The sequence below is a fragment of the Mustela lutreola genome, chromosome 9 (genome assembly GCF_030435805.1).
Source record: "Mustela lutreola isolate mMusLut2 chromosome 9, mMusLut2.pri, whole genome shotgun sequence".
In the NCBI taxonomy this organism is placed as follows: domain Eukaryota; kingdom Metazoa; phylum Chordata; class Mammalia; order Carnivora; family Mustelidae; genus Mustela; species Mustela lutreola.
In genome coordinates, this window is record NC_081298.1 from 10,644,134 (window position 1) to 10,659,012 (window position 14,879).

General features: G+C 43.8%; 1 protein-coding gene across 4 annotated transcripts in view; it reads right to left on the bottom strand.

Annotated features, from left to right (window-relative positions):
- The window catches only part of PTPN1 (protein tyrosine phosphatase non-receptor type 1), a 66,693-nt gene that overhangs the window by 16,033 nt on the left and 35,781 nt on the right, over nucleotides 1-14,879 (bottom strand). For 2 of the 4 annotated variants that reach the window (XM_059132825.1, XM_059132826.1), the window contains 3 exons: nucleotides 6,562-6,652; nucleotides 3,206-3,306; nucleotides 129-227 (listed from right to left, as the gene is read on the bottom strand). In XM_059132825.1, the coding sequence (XP_058988808.1) occupies nucleotides 129-227; nucleotides 3,206-3,306; nucleotides 6,562-6,652 (291 nt within the window). The remainder of the gene's footprint in view (nucleotides 1-128; nucleotides 228-3,205; nucleotides 3,307-6,561; nucleotides 6,653-14,879) is intronic. The other 2 variants (XM_059132827.1, XM_059132828.1) reach the window with 1 other exon arrangement.

Below are 14,879 nucleotides of genomic sequence, written 5' to 3' on the forward strand. Positions count from 1 at the left end.
TAAAGCAGATACAACGTAAAAGAAATACAAAAGCAATGTAAAGAAATAAACTCGGACAAAAATGTCAACTTCACGGAGTGGGACACATATGGACGGTGAGGTAAACAGCAGATAAATCCATGACTTACCGATCCTTTCTCCATTACTCTGTTGAGCATGACAACGCCCCTGCTTTTCTGCTCCCACACCATCTCCCAAAAGTGACCGCATGTGTTAGGCAAAGGGCCCTGCAAATACACAATCCACAAAGTGTATACCATTTTACACACAGACATGTGCTCAGACACATCGCACGTGCTCCAATGTGAGCACACCGTCGGCGCTGAGCAGATGACAGTGCCCTTCGGCAGAGCGGGGGCTGGAGTTGGGACAGGGACTGCCCTCCCTGCCTAGCGGACAGTAACCTCAATTCTATTTTCTGCCACATAGTGAAAGGTTATTTCTGCCTCTCAGGGCTGGTTTGGGGCTGACCCACAGAGGACAGAAAAGGCTGATTCTACTTTCTGGTGTGAGCTGACGGGTGGAGGGGCTCCACTGTGGTCCCTCTGGAGCACGGACAGAATATGGAACAAAGCTAGGGGTACAGGCAAGAAGCAGTAGGGGGAAGCGATCGTCAGCGACACTTCCAGGGGCTGGAGTCTCAGCTCCAGTCACTTATCATCCATGTGACCTTGGACAAGTCACTTTACATCTCCATGCCTCCGTTTCTCCACCCACTGCTCTCCACTGATCACAGTCCTTATTCAGAGGGTTAGGAAAGTTAACTACATTCTTACAGTAAAGGCCTTACCACAGCACCTGGAAGACAGTAAATAGCCAGTAAACCGTTAGCTATTATTACTATCAATAATGATGGGACTGACCATGGACTACCTTCATCCTTGGACCAACGAACATCTGAGATATAGACACATATCATCAGCCAAGTGGCCCAAGGGGTCCAGCGTGGGCACCAGGACATGGTGGGCTACCTGCCAACCTAGCAATGGGCACAGATGTTTATTGGATACCAAAGTAGGAATGCCACCCGCTGTGTCAAGTTTTAGTACTACCCAGAAGGGACATCACCTCTCACCTCCATGACAGAGAGTGTCACTTTCTCCAACCAGCACCATGTCTAGAATGGTTTCTGGTCTCACCTCTTCTCACCCAAATTCTCCTGATTATTTGCATCTGTTCCCTTGAAGTCCCTCCACACCTTCCCTGACCAAATGAGCCCTCAATGCCCACTCACTTTCCTGAACTCTGCTCCCTCCTGCTGCCTAAACCAGACACATCTGAGCTCCACATAGAGCCTCAGACAACAGAAGTCAGATACATCACCCTTTCTAGCCAATTAACAGAAACATGGCTCCCAAAAGACAGGGGTCCCGGGGCCTCCTGGCTGGCCACCTGGGTCTTACAGTCTGCAGCTTGGGCCCAAGGACCCGGTCTCACAGCTATGGCTCTCACCAGTTACCAGCCTGTCACTGTGCCTGCTCCCCAGAACCCTAGCTTAGGATGGCTTTCAGGGATGAAAAATCATATAAGATCCACAGCAGCACTTAGCTAACACTTCACTGCAGAAGTGACAGAGGGCATCTTGGACATTATTCTCTACATTTCCATACCACTGCCTTAAAAAACAAAACAAAACCACAGATTTGTATTATTTGCATAATGAATAGCATTGAAAATTTTAAAAATGGTCATGGTTTTCTTCATTTTTGTGGCCTGGAAAATGTGTTGCTCCTACTGTCTAGACATACAACTCTGGGGTCTGGCTACTTTGATCCCTTTTATAAATGCCAGGGCAAAGGGGGACTATGCAGGCAGCTAGGTATGCCCATGGTACCACCTGACAAAAACAGAGAGATTTTCAGATGTGCAAGTAATTGCTAGGGCACAAGCTGGGGAAGACAGTAGTATGACAGTTTGCATGGCTATATCCTAGCACTCCATTTGACTTTCTACCTCTATCCGTCTTTGCTTTGGACTTCCTATCACATCAAAGGTAAATGGCTAAGATTAAGAAGTAAGAAACCCTGGGGAAAAAAAAAAAAGAAACTTGACTTCTAAAAAGAGAAGTTACCAAGAAGCTGCCTTTCCCCTAACCCCTTCCCGCCAGCCTGCTACCACCAGGATCTCCTTCCTTATCACCCTACCCCAACAAACCCAGAGGTGCTTGAAGACCACAGGCTGAGGCCTGGTAAAAGGCCTGCCCCCTACACATATATCAAGAATTTCCTCAATGGCCCCAGGGCTGAACATGGCATGGCTGATGTTCCATACACTGGGGGGCATCTGAGATGATAGTCCTCACAGACAGAGAGGAACTGGGACAGGACCAGACGAGGCAGTAAAGCAGGGCCATGGTAGTTAAGCTGATCAGCTCCCTGCCCCAAGGCAGCCTCTGTTCATCCGCTCTCTGGCTTCCCTATCACCTTGATCTCCCAGTATTAAGTACCGTGTTCAAAATCTCCCTATACCCCAAAGCCATACAGAACACTGATAAACATGGAATGAGAAAGCAAAAACTATGACTAAAAAGAAAGAAATGTCAAGTGCTTAGAGCAACTTACAGGTAACAGACTAAGACTTGAGAAAATAAATTAAAAAGAAACTTCCCTATCCTCTTTCCCAGAGACCCATGGTCTTTGGGCCATATGCCAATAAGTGTTTCACAAGGTCAAGTAGTAGTGAATCATTTTATGATTTTTTTCCACAAAGATGCCAAAAGGCAATGGGAATTTTAAATGATTTTGCATGCATATCCACATCATCTCAGGATGCTTTATTTCAGGGCCAAAGAATGAAGACCATGCTGAGGAATTCTGAGAGGACACCTGGACGAAGCCTACTGGTCTACTGCTTTGATTTCCGTAAGCAGCCCTCAGTGCCCTGAGGTGAACACTTACAGGCCCTCCTCTTGCCATGGCCCTGCTGCCTCTGTCAGCGGACCACAGGCAATTCTGGCATTTCATTCAGGCTGTTTCCTCTAAGGCCAGCAGTGGCATACTTCCTGGAAAAATCACATGTTACAACCAAACCCTGTCTCTGAAGGAAGATATTTTTCCTTCCTCGCTTTTTTGGATTGTGTACAACCTGGCCTTCTAAAGGAGGCGGCAGGTTTCATCTGAAGTACAAAGGACAGTACTGTGCAATTCTCAAGTTGACATCGAGTAAGGCAAAAACCCATTAGAAAAATTTTGAACCATCCATTTACCTGGGTAAGAATGTAACTCCTTTGGGCTTCTTCCATCTTGATCAAACTGGCATTGATGTAGTCATTATCTTCCTGATGGAGTTTAATCCGACTATGGTCAACTGAAAGGCAAGCCAGAACTTGGACGTTAGTCCTGCAGGACCAAAGCGTCCGCAAAGGTCATGCACCCAATGGGGAAAGCGAAAAAGGTGAGTCGGTGGCATTAAGGGCATTTGCACTGGCTCGCTTTTAATCATACATTGGCTTTTAATTGAGATTAGCCATCAATAAGGGGATGACTTAGTATTTTCAGAAAGGTTTCTGGAAGTGTTTGAAACTGAATGTTAAATAGCAACAGGGACAAACGACACTGAAACATGGGTTCTGTCCTAATTGGACAATCTATTCTTAGGTCCTATCTTCCTACACTTATCACTGCCCCACAACTCAGAAGGCTGTGAGGAGGGGTGCCAAGAGATCTTTTCTTGGATGCCTAATAAAAACTTTCACAAGGTAAAAAAGAGGGGATTCAATCTTTAAAAGGGAAAAAGATCCACCAAAAATTTCATCCAGTCCCTAGAGCTCTAGTTGGTAGGATTTATGATATTTCCACCTAATCTATGTCTAATGGTTTGAAGATAAAATGACCTAAATATATGGTTGTGTGGAAAAGGTTACCTGAATTCCTTTATATAAAGTTGTTGTTGTTGTTTTAAGTTTTGAGTGTAATATACTTAAACGATTCTAACCTATGAACAAAAACAATTAGAACTGAATTCTAGGGCGCCTGGGTGGCTCAGTGGGTTAAGCCGCTGCCTTCGGCTCAGGTCATGATCTCAGGGTCCTGGGATCGAGTCTCACATCGGGCTCTCTGCTCAGCAGGGAGCCTGCTTCCCTCTCTCTCTCTGCCTGCCTCTCTGCCTACTTGTGATCTCTGTCTGTCAAATAAATTAAAAAAAAAAAAAAAAAACTGAATTCTAATATTTCAAGGTCAGGAACTGTCATATCGAAGACTTAAGAGATAATTAATTGGAAAAAATAAACTCTAGAGTCCAAAACACCAAAAATACATTAAATGTAACTTGCAGAAGTTTTCAAAAATAGACTCTCATTTGGAAGGTCTGCCCAGGTTACTGAAAATGCATAGCTCCTTTTTTTTTTTCCTTTTACCATGACTTTGTCACAAAAGCAGCGGTTTCCTGAAGGCCACTTTCCTTATCCTGCAAATGCAGCTAACAAGAACAGGTGGGAATTTTTACTTCTGGTACAACACAGGGGATGATGAAGGCAGGTGACTGCTGTCAGAAACACTGCTTTTTCTTCTGTAGCCCAGGTGGAAAGGAGAGTTAATGGGGACACATAGTTTGGGGCTTTCTGTTCTAAAAGATTTCAAGGAAATGTTTTTAAAAATCAGTCACCATTTGGAATAATGTTTCTCAACATAGAGGATTAATACAACCTGGAATACTTGAGTAATATTTAAGTCATGGAGATAGATCTTAAAGAAAAATGATGAGACCATATAAACCCTTGGGGGTTTATATGAATGGGTTCCAACAGTACTGGGTGGCCTTGGACAAACAATTTCTCCTCTGAGCACTGGGCTTTTCATTGGCCAAATGGAAGACAGACAAAAGATCACTTTCTACCTTGAATCATTCTTCTCATGTCCCCCCTGACCTTAAGAGCAAATTATCTGTCCTACTGCAGAGTTGGGGGGAAAACAAGAGAAACAGGAGGGAGACTGGGAATGAAAAGGTTTGGGAGCTGTTTCCTGGGAAGAATATTTTAAATATTCCTTTCTTTCCCCCTCTGTATCTGTAAAACTGGCTCATAAAACCATTTAGATGAGCATTAATGAAAAATGTAGAAAAGAAATATTAAGAGGACATCATTGCCTCGTGTACCACAAGGACAGTGGGGGGGGGGTCTCTTGGCTCTGCATGAAAGATGCCAACAGCAGTTTAGAGCTGCTGGTGGGGGCTTTACAACCGAATCACCCAAGGGGAGGTTTTTTTTTTTTTTTTTTAAATAAAACATGCTAGATGCCACAGCCTAGATGTGCTGAATCAAGAGTGTCGGGACACAATCACATGGTACTTGAGCACAAGCACTAGACTTCAGATGCGCCTGACATGCGCCTTTAGTTAACAATCGTCTCAATCACAGAGAACGTTTATGAGCCAGGCACTGGGCTAAGTGGTTTGTTTTATTTTATTTCATCTTCACGCCATCCTGAGATCTGTGTGGCTCCTGCTTTACTGGAGATCAGAGAACAGACTCATCTGCCCGAAGCCACACAGCTGGAAGCGGCAGGCTGAGACACCGCTGGGTGGGGAACCGAGGCAGCACGCAGAGGCAGACTGCCCAGGACCAACCTGGGTCCGCTGTGTGCCCCCCTCCCTGCAACCAGGTGCTGCACAGCTCAGGGCAGGAGGCACTGCTGACTCTCCCTCGAAGAGCAGCAGACGCCAGCGCCCATGGGAGTTGTGTGACCTAGCAGGCGTGTGGGAAGCGCCTGGGCGAGGGAAGACTGACTGCGTCTTCTGTGTCGCTGGCAGATGGAAGGGACTGCCACGGGAGACACTGGCAGCTACAACCATCTCTGATGGACAGGTTCTAAGATCCCTGGAGGGGAGTCAGAAGGTTCTCTGTGGCCTAGAGGAGGTGGCGAAGTTCATGCCCTTTACTCGGCTCCAGTGTTTCTTGCTTTACACAAATTCTAAAACCTTTAGTTCTTGACTTTTGAAATATCAGCAGATTTAGAGCCAATTACTCAGAAGGCAGAGGAGGCTGTCAGAGGCCAGCAGGCATGCTGGGAGATAATGGCAAGAAAGAGCTGGAAGCATGATGATGGCGGTGGGGGGGTGGGGGTGGGGGACTCCAGGAACGAAGCTGTCTCTCGTGGAGGGCAAACACCACTCCCATTCTGTGGCTGTGTGGGGTGCCGGCACAGTTCAAGACACTGCTTGGGCTCTAATAATACTGTTGCTGAGTCATCCAGAAAAGGTTATATTATGCCTACTATACTCTGCTTCAGCTGGGAGGAAAAATGATTCGTCATAAAAATAGTCAAAGCTAAAAAAAGTGCTTTGAACTTAGCTGAATTTTCCAGAAAATGAAACCTTATTCCTTCTACAATCATGGAAGAAACGAACAAACCATTACTCTACGCCTCTGATGCTTTGATTACAGGAAACAACCATGTCATAAAGCTGTACTTTTATGGCTTTACGACCACAGCCCAGGGCTCAGGGGTCCTGCCGGAGGGGTCCTCCCGGAGGGGTCCTCCCGGAGAGGCCCTGTGCTGAGAAGACGCCGCCACACGCGCACCCAGTGGAAGCGGGGAGACTGGCAATGGCGATGTGAATACTTACAGGGACTGACATCTCTGTACCTGTTTCGGTTTTTGTTTTTAGGAAGCTTGGCCACTCTACATGGGAAGTCACTGGCCTCGTGTCGGATATCCTACAAAAGAAAAAAAAAAAGGATAAAGAGTTCTCTTTTGAAATCTCTGGCATCAGGAATCCATGCAGATATTTAACCAAGTGCGGGCTACGTGCCAGGCACTGAGGGGACCAGGGACAGAAACACACATCAAAGAGAACTAGGCAGTGTGGGAAATGCAAGGTGATAATTCAGAGCCATGTACAAGGTCAGGAAGAGAAAACAGAAGAGGAACAACCACATGCCTGCCGTGGGAGGAAGGCGTGGGGCTGGGAGCTGCAAAGATGTGGAAGAGGGCAGGGAGATGGGATGGGGGAGGTGGTATCTCCTGCAAGGGACAGTGAGTGGGCTCACGGGAGCAGTGACAGGCGGCTAGGGCACACAGGTGGGCAGGCTAGATCTTGGAAAGCCTTGAACGTCACGCCTGGCAGTGCCATCTGTAGCCTTGTATAAAGCTACAGTGATTGAGGGCAAATAAAATGCACTTTTATGCCAACAACCGTCCCACTGCTTTCTGAGGAGATGGCAGACAGACCCCATTACAGCGAACTTTCCGAAAGAGGAGTGCCTGGGTTGACAGAAGACCCAAATCATGCCTCCTGCTAGACTGATCACAGGCATCTAATTCCACTCTTCTCAAACACCACTATAATTCCATTTAAAAATCTTTTCAATTTGTATTTTGTTCTTATTAAAAGAAACCCACACGACAATGTGAATGTACTTACTGCCACTAAGGTATATTCCTAAAAATGCTTACAGTGGTAAATTTTGCTATGTATATTTTACTACAATTAAAAAAAAAAAAGGCAAACTCACAGGAGAGGGCAGAACAGAAGATAGCAACAGAATTTTGGAAGCTAGAAACCCTATTAGTAGTTGGCTGGTCTGAGAAAGCTCAATTACAAACCAGCAGTGGGGAAAGCAGAGCACCAGCCCCTTTCCACCACAGAATCCTGCAGAGGCTCCAGAAATGCTGCTTCGGGATGAAGGGGTGGGGTTCAGTGCAGGCGAGCGGGCTGGAGCTGACTGAGAAGCAGCGATCTCCCCACTGCCCCCCATTCCGTGCTGCTGGGTGCCTGCCACCCCACCCCACAGAACTCCAGAGAATCATTTTCTGGAGAATATAAATCAGAGCGCTTCGTATGTGATCCAAGTAGACAAGAGGGAAGACCAGAAGCTACTATCACCGGGGCATACAACCAATAGCCCAGCTAGAGGACTTGCGACCAGATTAGGGCTGATGGGCCCCTTCCACCTTCTCAGGGCTCTCAGTCTGCTCTGTGAGCCCCAATTCTTCATCACACACAGACAACCACTGATTCCAAGATGTGAGAAGAATGCCTCGAATATAAAAGAGATTTACAAGAAAAATGAAACAAGTTGAAAACAAGTAGTTTGGAAGACAAACTACAGAGAAAAGAAAGCTTTAAAAAATGTATTATTGATATCCTCAGTGAGATAGATATTGTATCTATGAACTCAGAACAAAAATGTTAGGGAAAGGTAGAAGAAATTCTTCCAGAAAGTAAAGCACCCCTGTCCCCCAAAACCCACAATAGAACATTTGACAAAACAAAAGACAAGGAAAGAAAACACTAAAAAAAAAAAAAAAAAAGTTCAAGGAAATCTTCCAGACGCATCAAATGCTCACCGTAATGATAAAAACAGACCTACACTAAGGCACATAAATATGTGATTCCAGAATTCTTCAAAGAAAATTTCTGGGAGCACCTGGGTGGCTCAGTCAGTTGAGCACGTACTCTTGGTTTCCACTAGGGTCATGAGCTCAGGGTCGTGGGATCAAGCCCTGTGTCGGGCTCTGTGCTCAGTGGGGAGTCTGCTGGAGATTTTCTCTCTCTCTCTCTCTGCCCCTCCCCACAAGTGCACATGCACTCTCTTTCCCTAAAACAAATAAATCTTAATAAAGAAAATATTCTGTAAGTTCCTCGAAAGAAAAAATAGTTCACTTTCAAAGGATAAGGTCATCAGAATGGCTTCAGACTTTTTGAGAATACTGAAAGAGAGCAATGGAGCAATGCTTTTTAGAACCTGAAACAAAAGGATCTCTAGCCTAGAATTCTATACCAACCCAATTATCACCCAGCCAGCCAGGGCAATAAACGAACTAAATTAACCCTGCAGAGCAGCAAAGTCTCCAAAACTGGACCACACCCATGCTTCAGCTTCAGCAAGACACGGAGCATATCTCCCCCCTGAGGAAAGAAAGAAACCAAGAAAGAGAAAAATATAAGATACAGTAAGGTTAATAAACAAACAAACAAACAAAAAACCTCACGCAAGAGCAAAGGCAAAGGGAACTTCCACTGAACCTGTGGAGGGAGGCACTCCCTAAGGGACCTAGGAGCAAGGGGACCAGACTGGAGCAGTCCGATGGCAAGAGGCCGACAGGTCTGTGACCTGCGTTTGTCCACCACCCCCACTGTGACTGAAGGAAACCACCAGAGGGAAATCAGGAGAAAACCTGAAATCCAAGAAACAGGGAATCCAATCAAGGAAGAAAGAAGAGGTTTCAGGATGATAGCTATGTCTGTTATGCCTCCAGACCAAGCAATCCAGACAGAGGAAGAAAGGAGGTCTCCAGTACAGATGCCTCTAAAACAAAACCTGGAAATTGCTTTAATACTGTGGCCACTATCCTCATGTGGCTACTGAGAGCACACGAGAGGGGGCCAATTGGAGAAGAGGTGCTGTGTTAAGTATGCAAATGCACATCAAATTGTGATGACAGTACTAAAAAAGGAAAGTAAAATATCTCATACTTTCAGTAGTATTTGTTGAAATAACATTTTGAACACACTGGGCCAAATAAACGACTATGCCTCTCATCTGCTTCTTTCCACCTTCCTTCCCATGGCCACTGGGAAGGCGAGATTGCACAGGCAGGATGCCCTGTATCCCTCCTGGCCAGTGATGACTGACCTCGTGGCAAACTGCCCGAGAGGCTCTAAGAGGTCCGGGAAGAATTAGCAACAGGCAGAAAGAACCCTTTGCAGATGAAAGTATACAAGGCAATTATTAACTATGGGAAAACTTTAAAAAGGAAACTGCGGCACAACACCATCTGTGACTCTGTGCGGAGGCAAACAATGACGGATACCATTTTAACGAAAAGGTGTTCTAACAGACTGGGCGAACAGGGAAGGGGAAGCAAAGGGGAGGAAAAGCAACAAGGCTGGCTGTTCGAGAAAATGAAATCCTCCACCTGCGTGAAGGTCTAAACCAATAAGAAGAAAAACATTCTCCTTAGAGATATGGAGATCTATACAAGCGAGAATCAGCAGCTCACAAAGAACTGAAAATGGCTGTGAGCAGAGACGCCACCGCAGCGGGCCGAGGTGTGGACCACAGGACCGGCCTGCATCACTAACCGATCATGGCCCTCTTTCACTTCTCAAGCCATGTGCAGATTCGATGGGAATTAAAAAAAAAAAAAAAAAAAGCCACATTCTGCTAGTCTACTTACTTAAGAAACTGCAAAATGGCGGGAAGGCCTTTCTGATTCACACTAGAGATGAGCTAATAATTTAGCAGCACCTTTATAGATGCTAAACTTACCTGAGACAAGCAAAATAATCCAGCATAACACACTCATGGTGTCGTCTGAGGATGAGATCAAGCTTTCAGAGATATGCTATACAACAGAGAAAAATCACTTGAAGGAATAAAAATCTAAGTCTTAAGTATGTTTTTCTGTTTCACTGGAAGCACTTAGCAACAAGGAGGAATGCCTTGTGAGGTGAAACGATCTGGTCAGTCCAGCTGGTGCGACTGAAGAGTCCAAAGAAATCACTGAGACGCCTAAACCACCGAACCAACAAATATTCACTCTGCGGAAATAAGGGCCAAAGTATCCGTAACTGTGGGAAACTGATTTTATTCAGCTAAAGGATTAGATTAATACGTACTTTTTTATCGCATTTGCCACCATCCCCCCAAAAAGGAGAGAAAGGGAAAGAAAGTAAAATTTGGAGATGTCACTTAGAAAGATCTTGAGAAAATAAGAGGTACTTACATAATACTTGTTAAAAACTGATTTTAAAATTAAGGTAAACTCACAGACTAAAATGCACTGATCTTACATGCAATAAGCTTTCCTAACTAACTTGAACCTACAAATAATAAAATACACCCATTTAAGTGTTTCTCTACATTACAGTGGCATATGAGAAATACATACATGCTCTGAATACAGTATTTTTATTTCATTAGGTCAAATAAAATGCCAGGATTACAGTCTTGAACTTGAGCAGTGATGAAGTACCTTTACAGTTAAAGGTAATTAGTAACAGTAGTTTGGAAGTAAAATGGACTAGATCAAACACCTTCAAAGAATTATAGCAAAACAAGATTTCTACATTGTGAGACTGTATCAAACGTAAGGTAACTATCTATGAGCTGCAGAAAAAGCAGATTACTGACTAATGAATAAGCCTGAGGAGATTTCCATCACCAGCATAAAATATCCCCAGATCATTTATCATGCTGATCAAGATTAAATAATCCAGCAAGTGTGTAGAATTTCCACTCAGAGAAAATAAAATAAATAATAAAATAAAAGGTCTTAAAGGTGATGATGAGAAGATGAATGCAGCATAAACTGGGAGCCAAGACAAAAAGGAAATAATGAACTTGCCATGAAACAGGGGTCCCAGAAGCATCCCTTCATGAGAAACAACAACATGTCCAGACCAAAGTGTATCCCTTAGCATTTCAGGGAGAGGATCACATTAAGTGAGAAATTATACTAGTAAGAAATGAAATATACCAACGTGTAACAAATAAATTCTTTATTTAGAGCCTCCTTCTCTTAGCCAGTTCTTTACTGGCTTTTCGAGAGCCTACTTCGTATTCTTCTAGATTTCAGAAATGTGACAGAATAAAACAGCATGTGGACTAGATATCCAAGATTCATGCTTTCCTGGAGCTAATGTGATAATGTGTTCCTGAATGGGGGCTCAAGTTTGGCCCAAACTTATAGGCAAATGATTGAAATTACACTCTATCATTTTATATGGGCACTGGGCACCCTAATGATCTGAATAATCTCTATAGTGAACTACTGTCACAAGAGAAAATTAAGTTCTTAACTGGGTTAGAAAGCAGTGCTACAAATGTTTGATAAGTTATAAACAAAACATATGATCTGGAAATTTAAAAAGAGGCAAGGAAGTGAATAGGGCTTTAACATTACCTAAATAATTTTTTTTTAATTTAGTTTTTTCAGTGTTCCAAGATTCATTTTTTATGCACCACACCCAGTGTTCCATTGCAATACGTGCCCTCCTTAATACCCATCACCAGGTGAGCAATAACTTCTAAAACTGGTTCTTGATTCCTATCCACCCCCCCCCTTTTTTTTAAGATTTCAGGGGCACCTGGGTGATTCTGTCATTAAGCATCTGCCTTCGGATCAGGTCATGATCCCAGGGTCCTGGGACTGAGCACCTGCATCAGGTTCCCTGCTCAGTAGGGAGCCTGCTTCCCCCTCTCCCACACCCCCTGCTTGTGTTTTCTCTCTCCCTCTCTGTCTCTCTCTCGTGTCAAATAAATAAATGAAATATTTTTTAAATAAATAAATAAAAGATTTCATTTATTTATTTGAGAAAGAACAAGAGCGAGCAAGGGAGTATGCACTCTTGAGGTGGGGAGGGGCAGAGCGAGAGGGAGAGCAGACCCCCCACTGGGTGTTCCTTTCCCCCTCAAGTGGGCTTGACCTGACCCTTGGCTTGATGTGCGGCTTGATCTTAGAACCCTGAGATCTTGACCCCAGAAGAAATTAAGAGTTGGATGCCTAACCAACTAAGCCACCCAGACACCCCTATCCTGCCCCACTCATTTAAGGAGGTAACAGATAATGTCCCAGCAAATACGAAGGGCTAACATACTTAGAAAGTTCTGCTAACAGAATGAATTAGGGCCTGAGGTGAATTCACATTCAGGAAAGCTCAGTATCCATTATTCAAACACCTCCCAAATCCAAGGAGGCAAAGTAAAACTTGGGTGAAAAGCTGACAATTTTTTATTTGAGATTTCAATTCTTTTTTCTTTTTAACCCGCACAGGAATAAAAGCCAGTCTAGCCTTGCAGAAATATTTTCATGTTTATAGTAAGCACATCGTTAAGTCAAGCATAGCAATTTTGGTTTTAACACCCTTTTCTCTTCAGTCCCACAATGAGGTCAATGTCCCTTATCGGCTCCGTGGTAAAATGCATTAGTCACTTTTAAGCTGTTCCACACATGATGAGGTAGCTAGCATACAGGCACCCTTCAGCAACTGCAAGCTGACAGAAGTGCCAGGGCCCTCGCCCCTCCGTCCCTCCGTCCCTCCCAGCACAGGCCCAGGCCCAGGGGAGGACACAACCAAATTCTGTTGACAAATCAATGAATGGTCCCAGAGAGCCCCCAGACTCAGAGTCCTCTACCTCTATACCAAATGCTTCATTTCATGGGACAGAAAAGCTCCTGAAAGGAGCTTTTTATGTTTAAGCAAATGTCTGATCTGATCCTATTTTCTCAATTACCTGTTACAGAATGGAAGTAATTGGAATAATAATACCATTATTTTACTTTGCAATTGGGACAGAGTATCATAACAAGATAGTACCAAAATAGCTACTAATGTGTGGATTCAAAGCAGAAAGGGTTCTCTTTTAACGGTTCTGACAGTGATCTGTTGTTCTACAACTCTAAAGGAAGAAAAACTCCAGTGGTATTCTGCATTCACCAGGACCAAGCTGAACTACAAAGTCCCACCACACCTTCAACATCTACACTCCCCGGCCCCCATTTTAAGAATGGTGGCCTAATTTGATTGTTCGAGCTATAACTTAGTACTTTATGGAGGTCCTGACTTTCAGAAATGGACACAGCAAGCTCGACTGAGGGGAAGTGCTGAAGTACAGTAAAGGCAGTAATTTAAAATGCAGTAAGCGAGCATACAGGGGTGTTCATTTCCTGGAACTCTCAGCAGTTGCCAGCTGAACAGGGAGATATATATAGAAGCGGGGGGAGGGCGCTAACCTAAAATTTTAAAAACCAAATCTAGTAATGTGTGGACCAAATTTTGTTACTTGTAAATCTCATTATAAAGGTGAACATTAAGTTACTGTATACCAAAGTACAGTATTTCTGTATATACTCTAAAAAATACAAAAATTATCCAAGTTAGAGGTTAAATGCCTTCAAGCTAAAAGCAATATCGTGTCCTTTATATATGAAAATTAATGGAACGATATCATTTACTATAAAAATCTTAGAAAAATATTATTATACTCATACCTTCCTATAATCGACATGCAAGCATTCATATGATCAATGTTGTTAAATTTTAAGATACACTACAATGCTGAGATAATAAAGAAAGGGCTTAAAATTTAGCTAACCAACACCAAGCTGGTTTCGGTTTAAGTTTTGAAATGACTGTATAAAATTTTTAAAAAGATGTTGAAAAGTAAACCAAGAATCTTCTGTGGGGGCTGAAGGAGGGACTGGGAAAGGAAGGAAAAACTGGTCGGCATTTAAAAGAATGCAGAACGTACAATCATGTTCCTTGCCGGAGCCTGAGAAAGCGCCGAGTCCTCTTGTACACGGCCCCCGGCGAGGTCAAGATAAGCGAGTTACAAATCACTAACAGAACAAGTATGTCCACGTGGGAAACGACATGGGAAAAAAAAGCATCATCAAATCGCTTTACATATTCCTCTCCAGTGAGGGCAGGCGGGATGGGGGGTCTGGAAAGCCCTTCACGAAGTTGGCAAGGGGAACATCTGGTGGAGATGGCGGAGCCGATTCCACGCTCTGATGCTTGCCCTCCGCTGGGAACACCGAACAATGGTCCATTAAACGTAGAGAAAAGCACAAAGCATAGCTAGGCTCAAAACCAGAATGAGAGTGAAGGCAAAGGAAACAAAAGCCCTCCCACTCAAAATGGCCTGTAAACACAGTACCCAAAACACAGCAGATGACTAGTTCTGAAAAAGATAACAAATCAGCTAGAAATAAATCCGTCTCATGTGAAATGTGTTACACACCCTGTCAGGCACTTTCAAGAGAAATATATTCAAGATCAGGGATAAACGAAGGAAACCTTTTCAAAAAAGATGTTACGGATAAAAACAGGGAGAAATGAAACCCGAATAAGTAGATAGGAAAGAACAAATGAGAAATTTGGGAAAGGAAATTTAAAAACAAAAATAAGACACAAAACCTCAACAGAGAGGATAA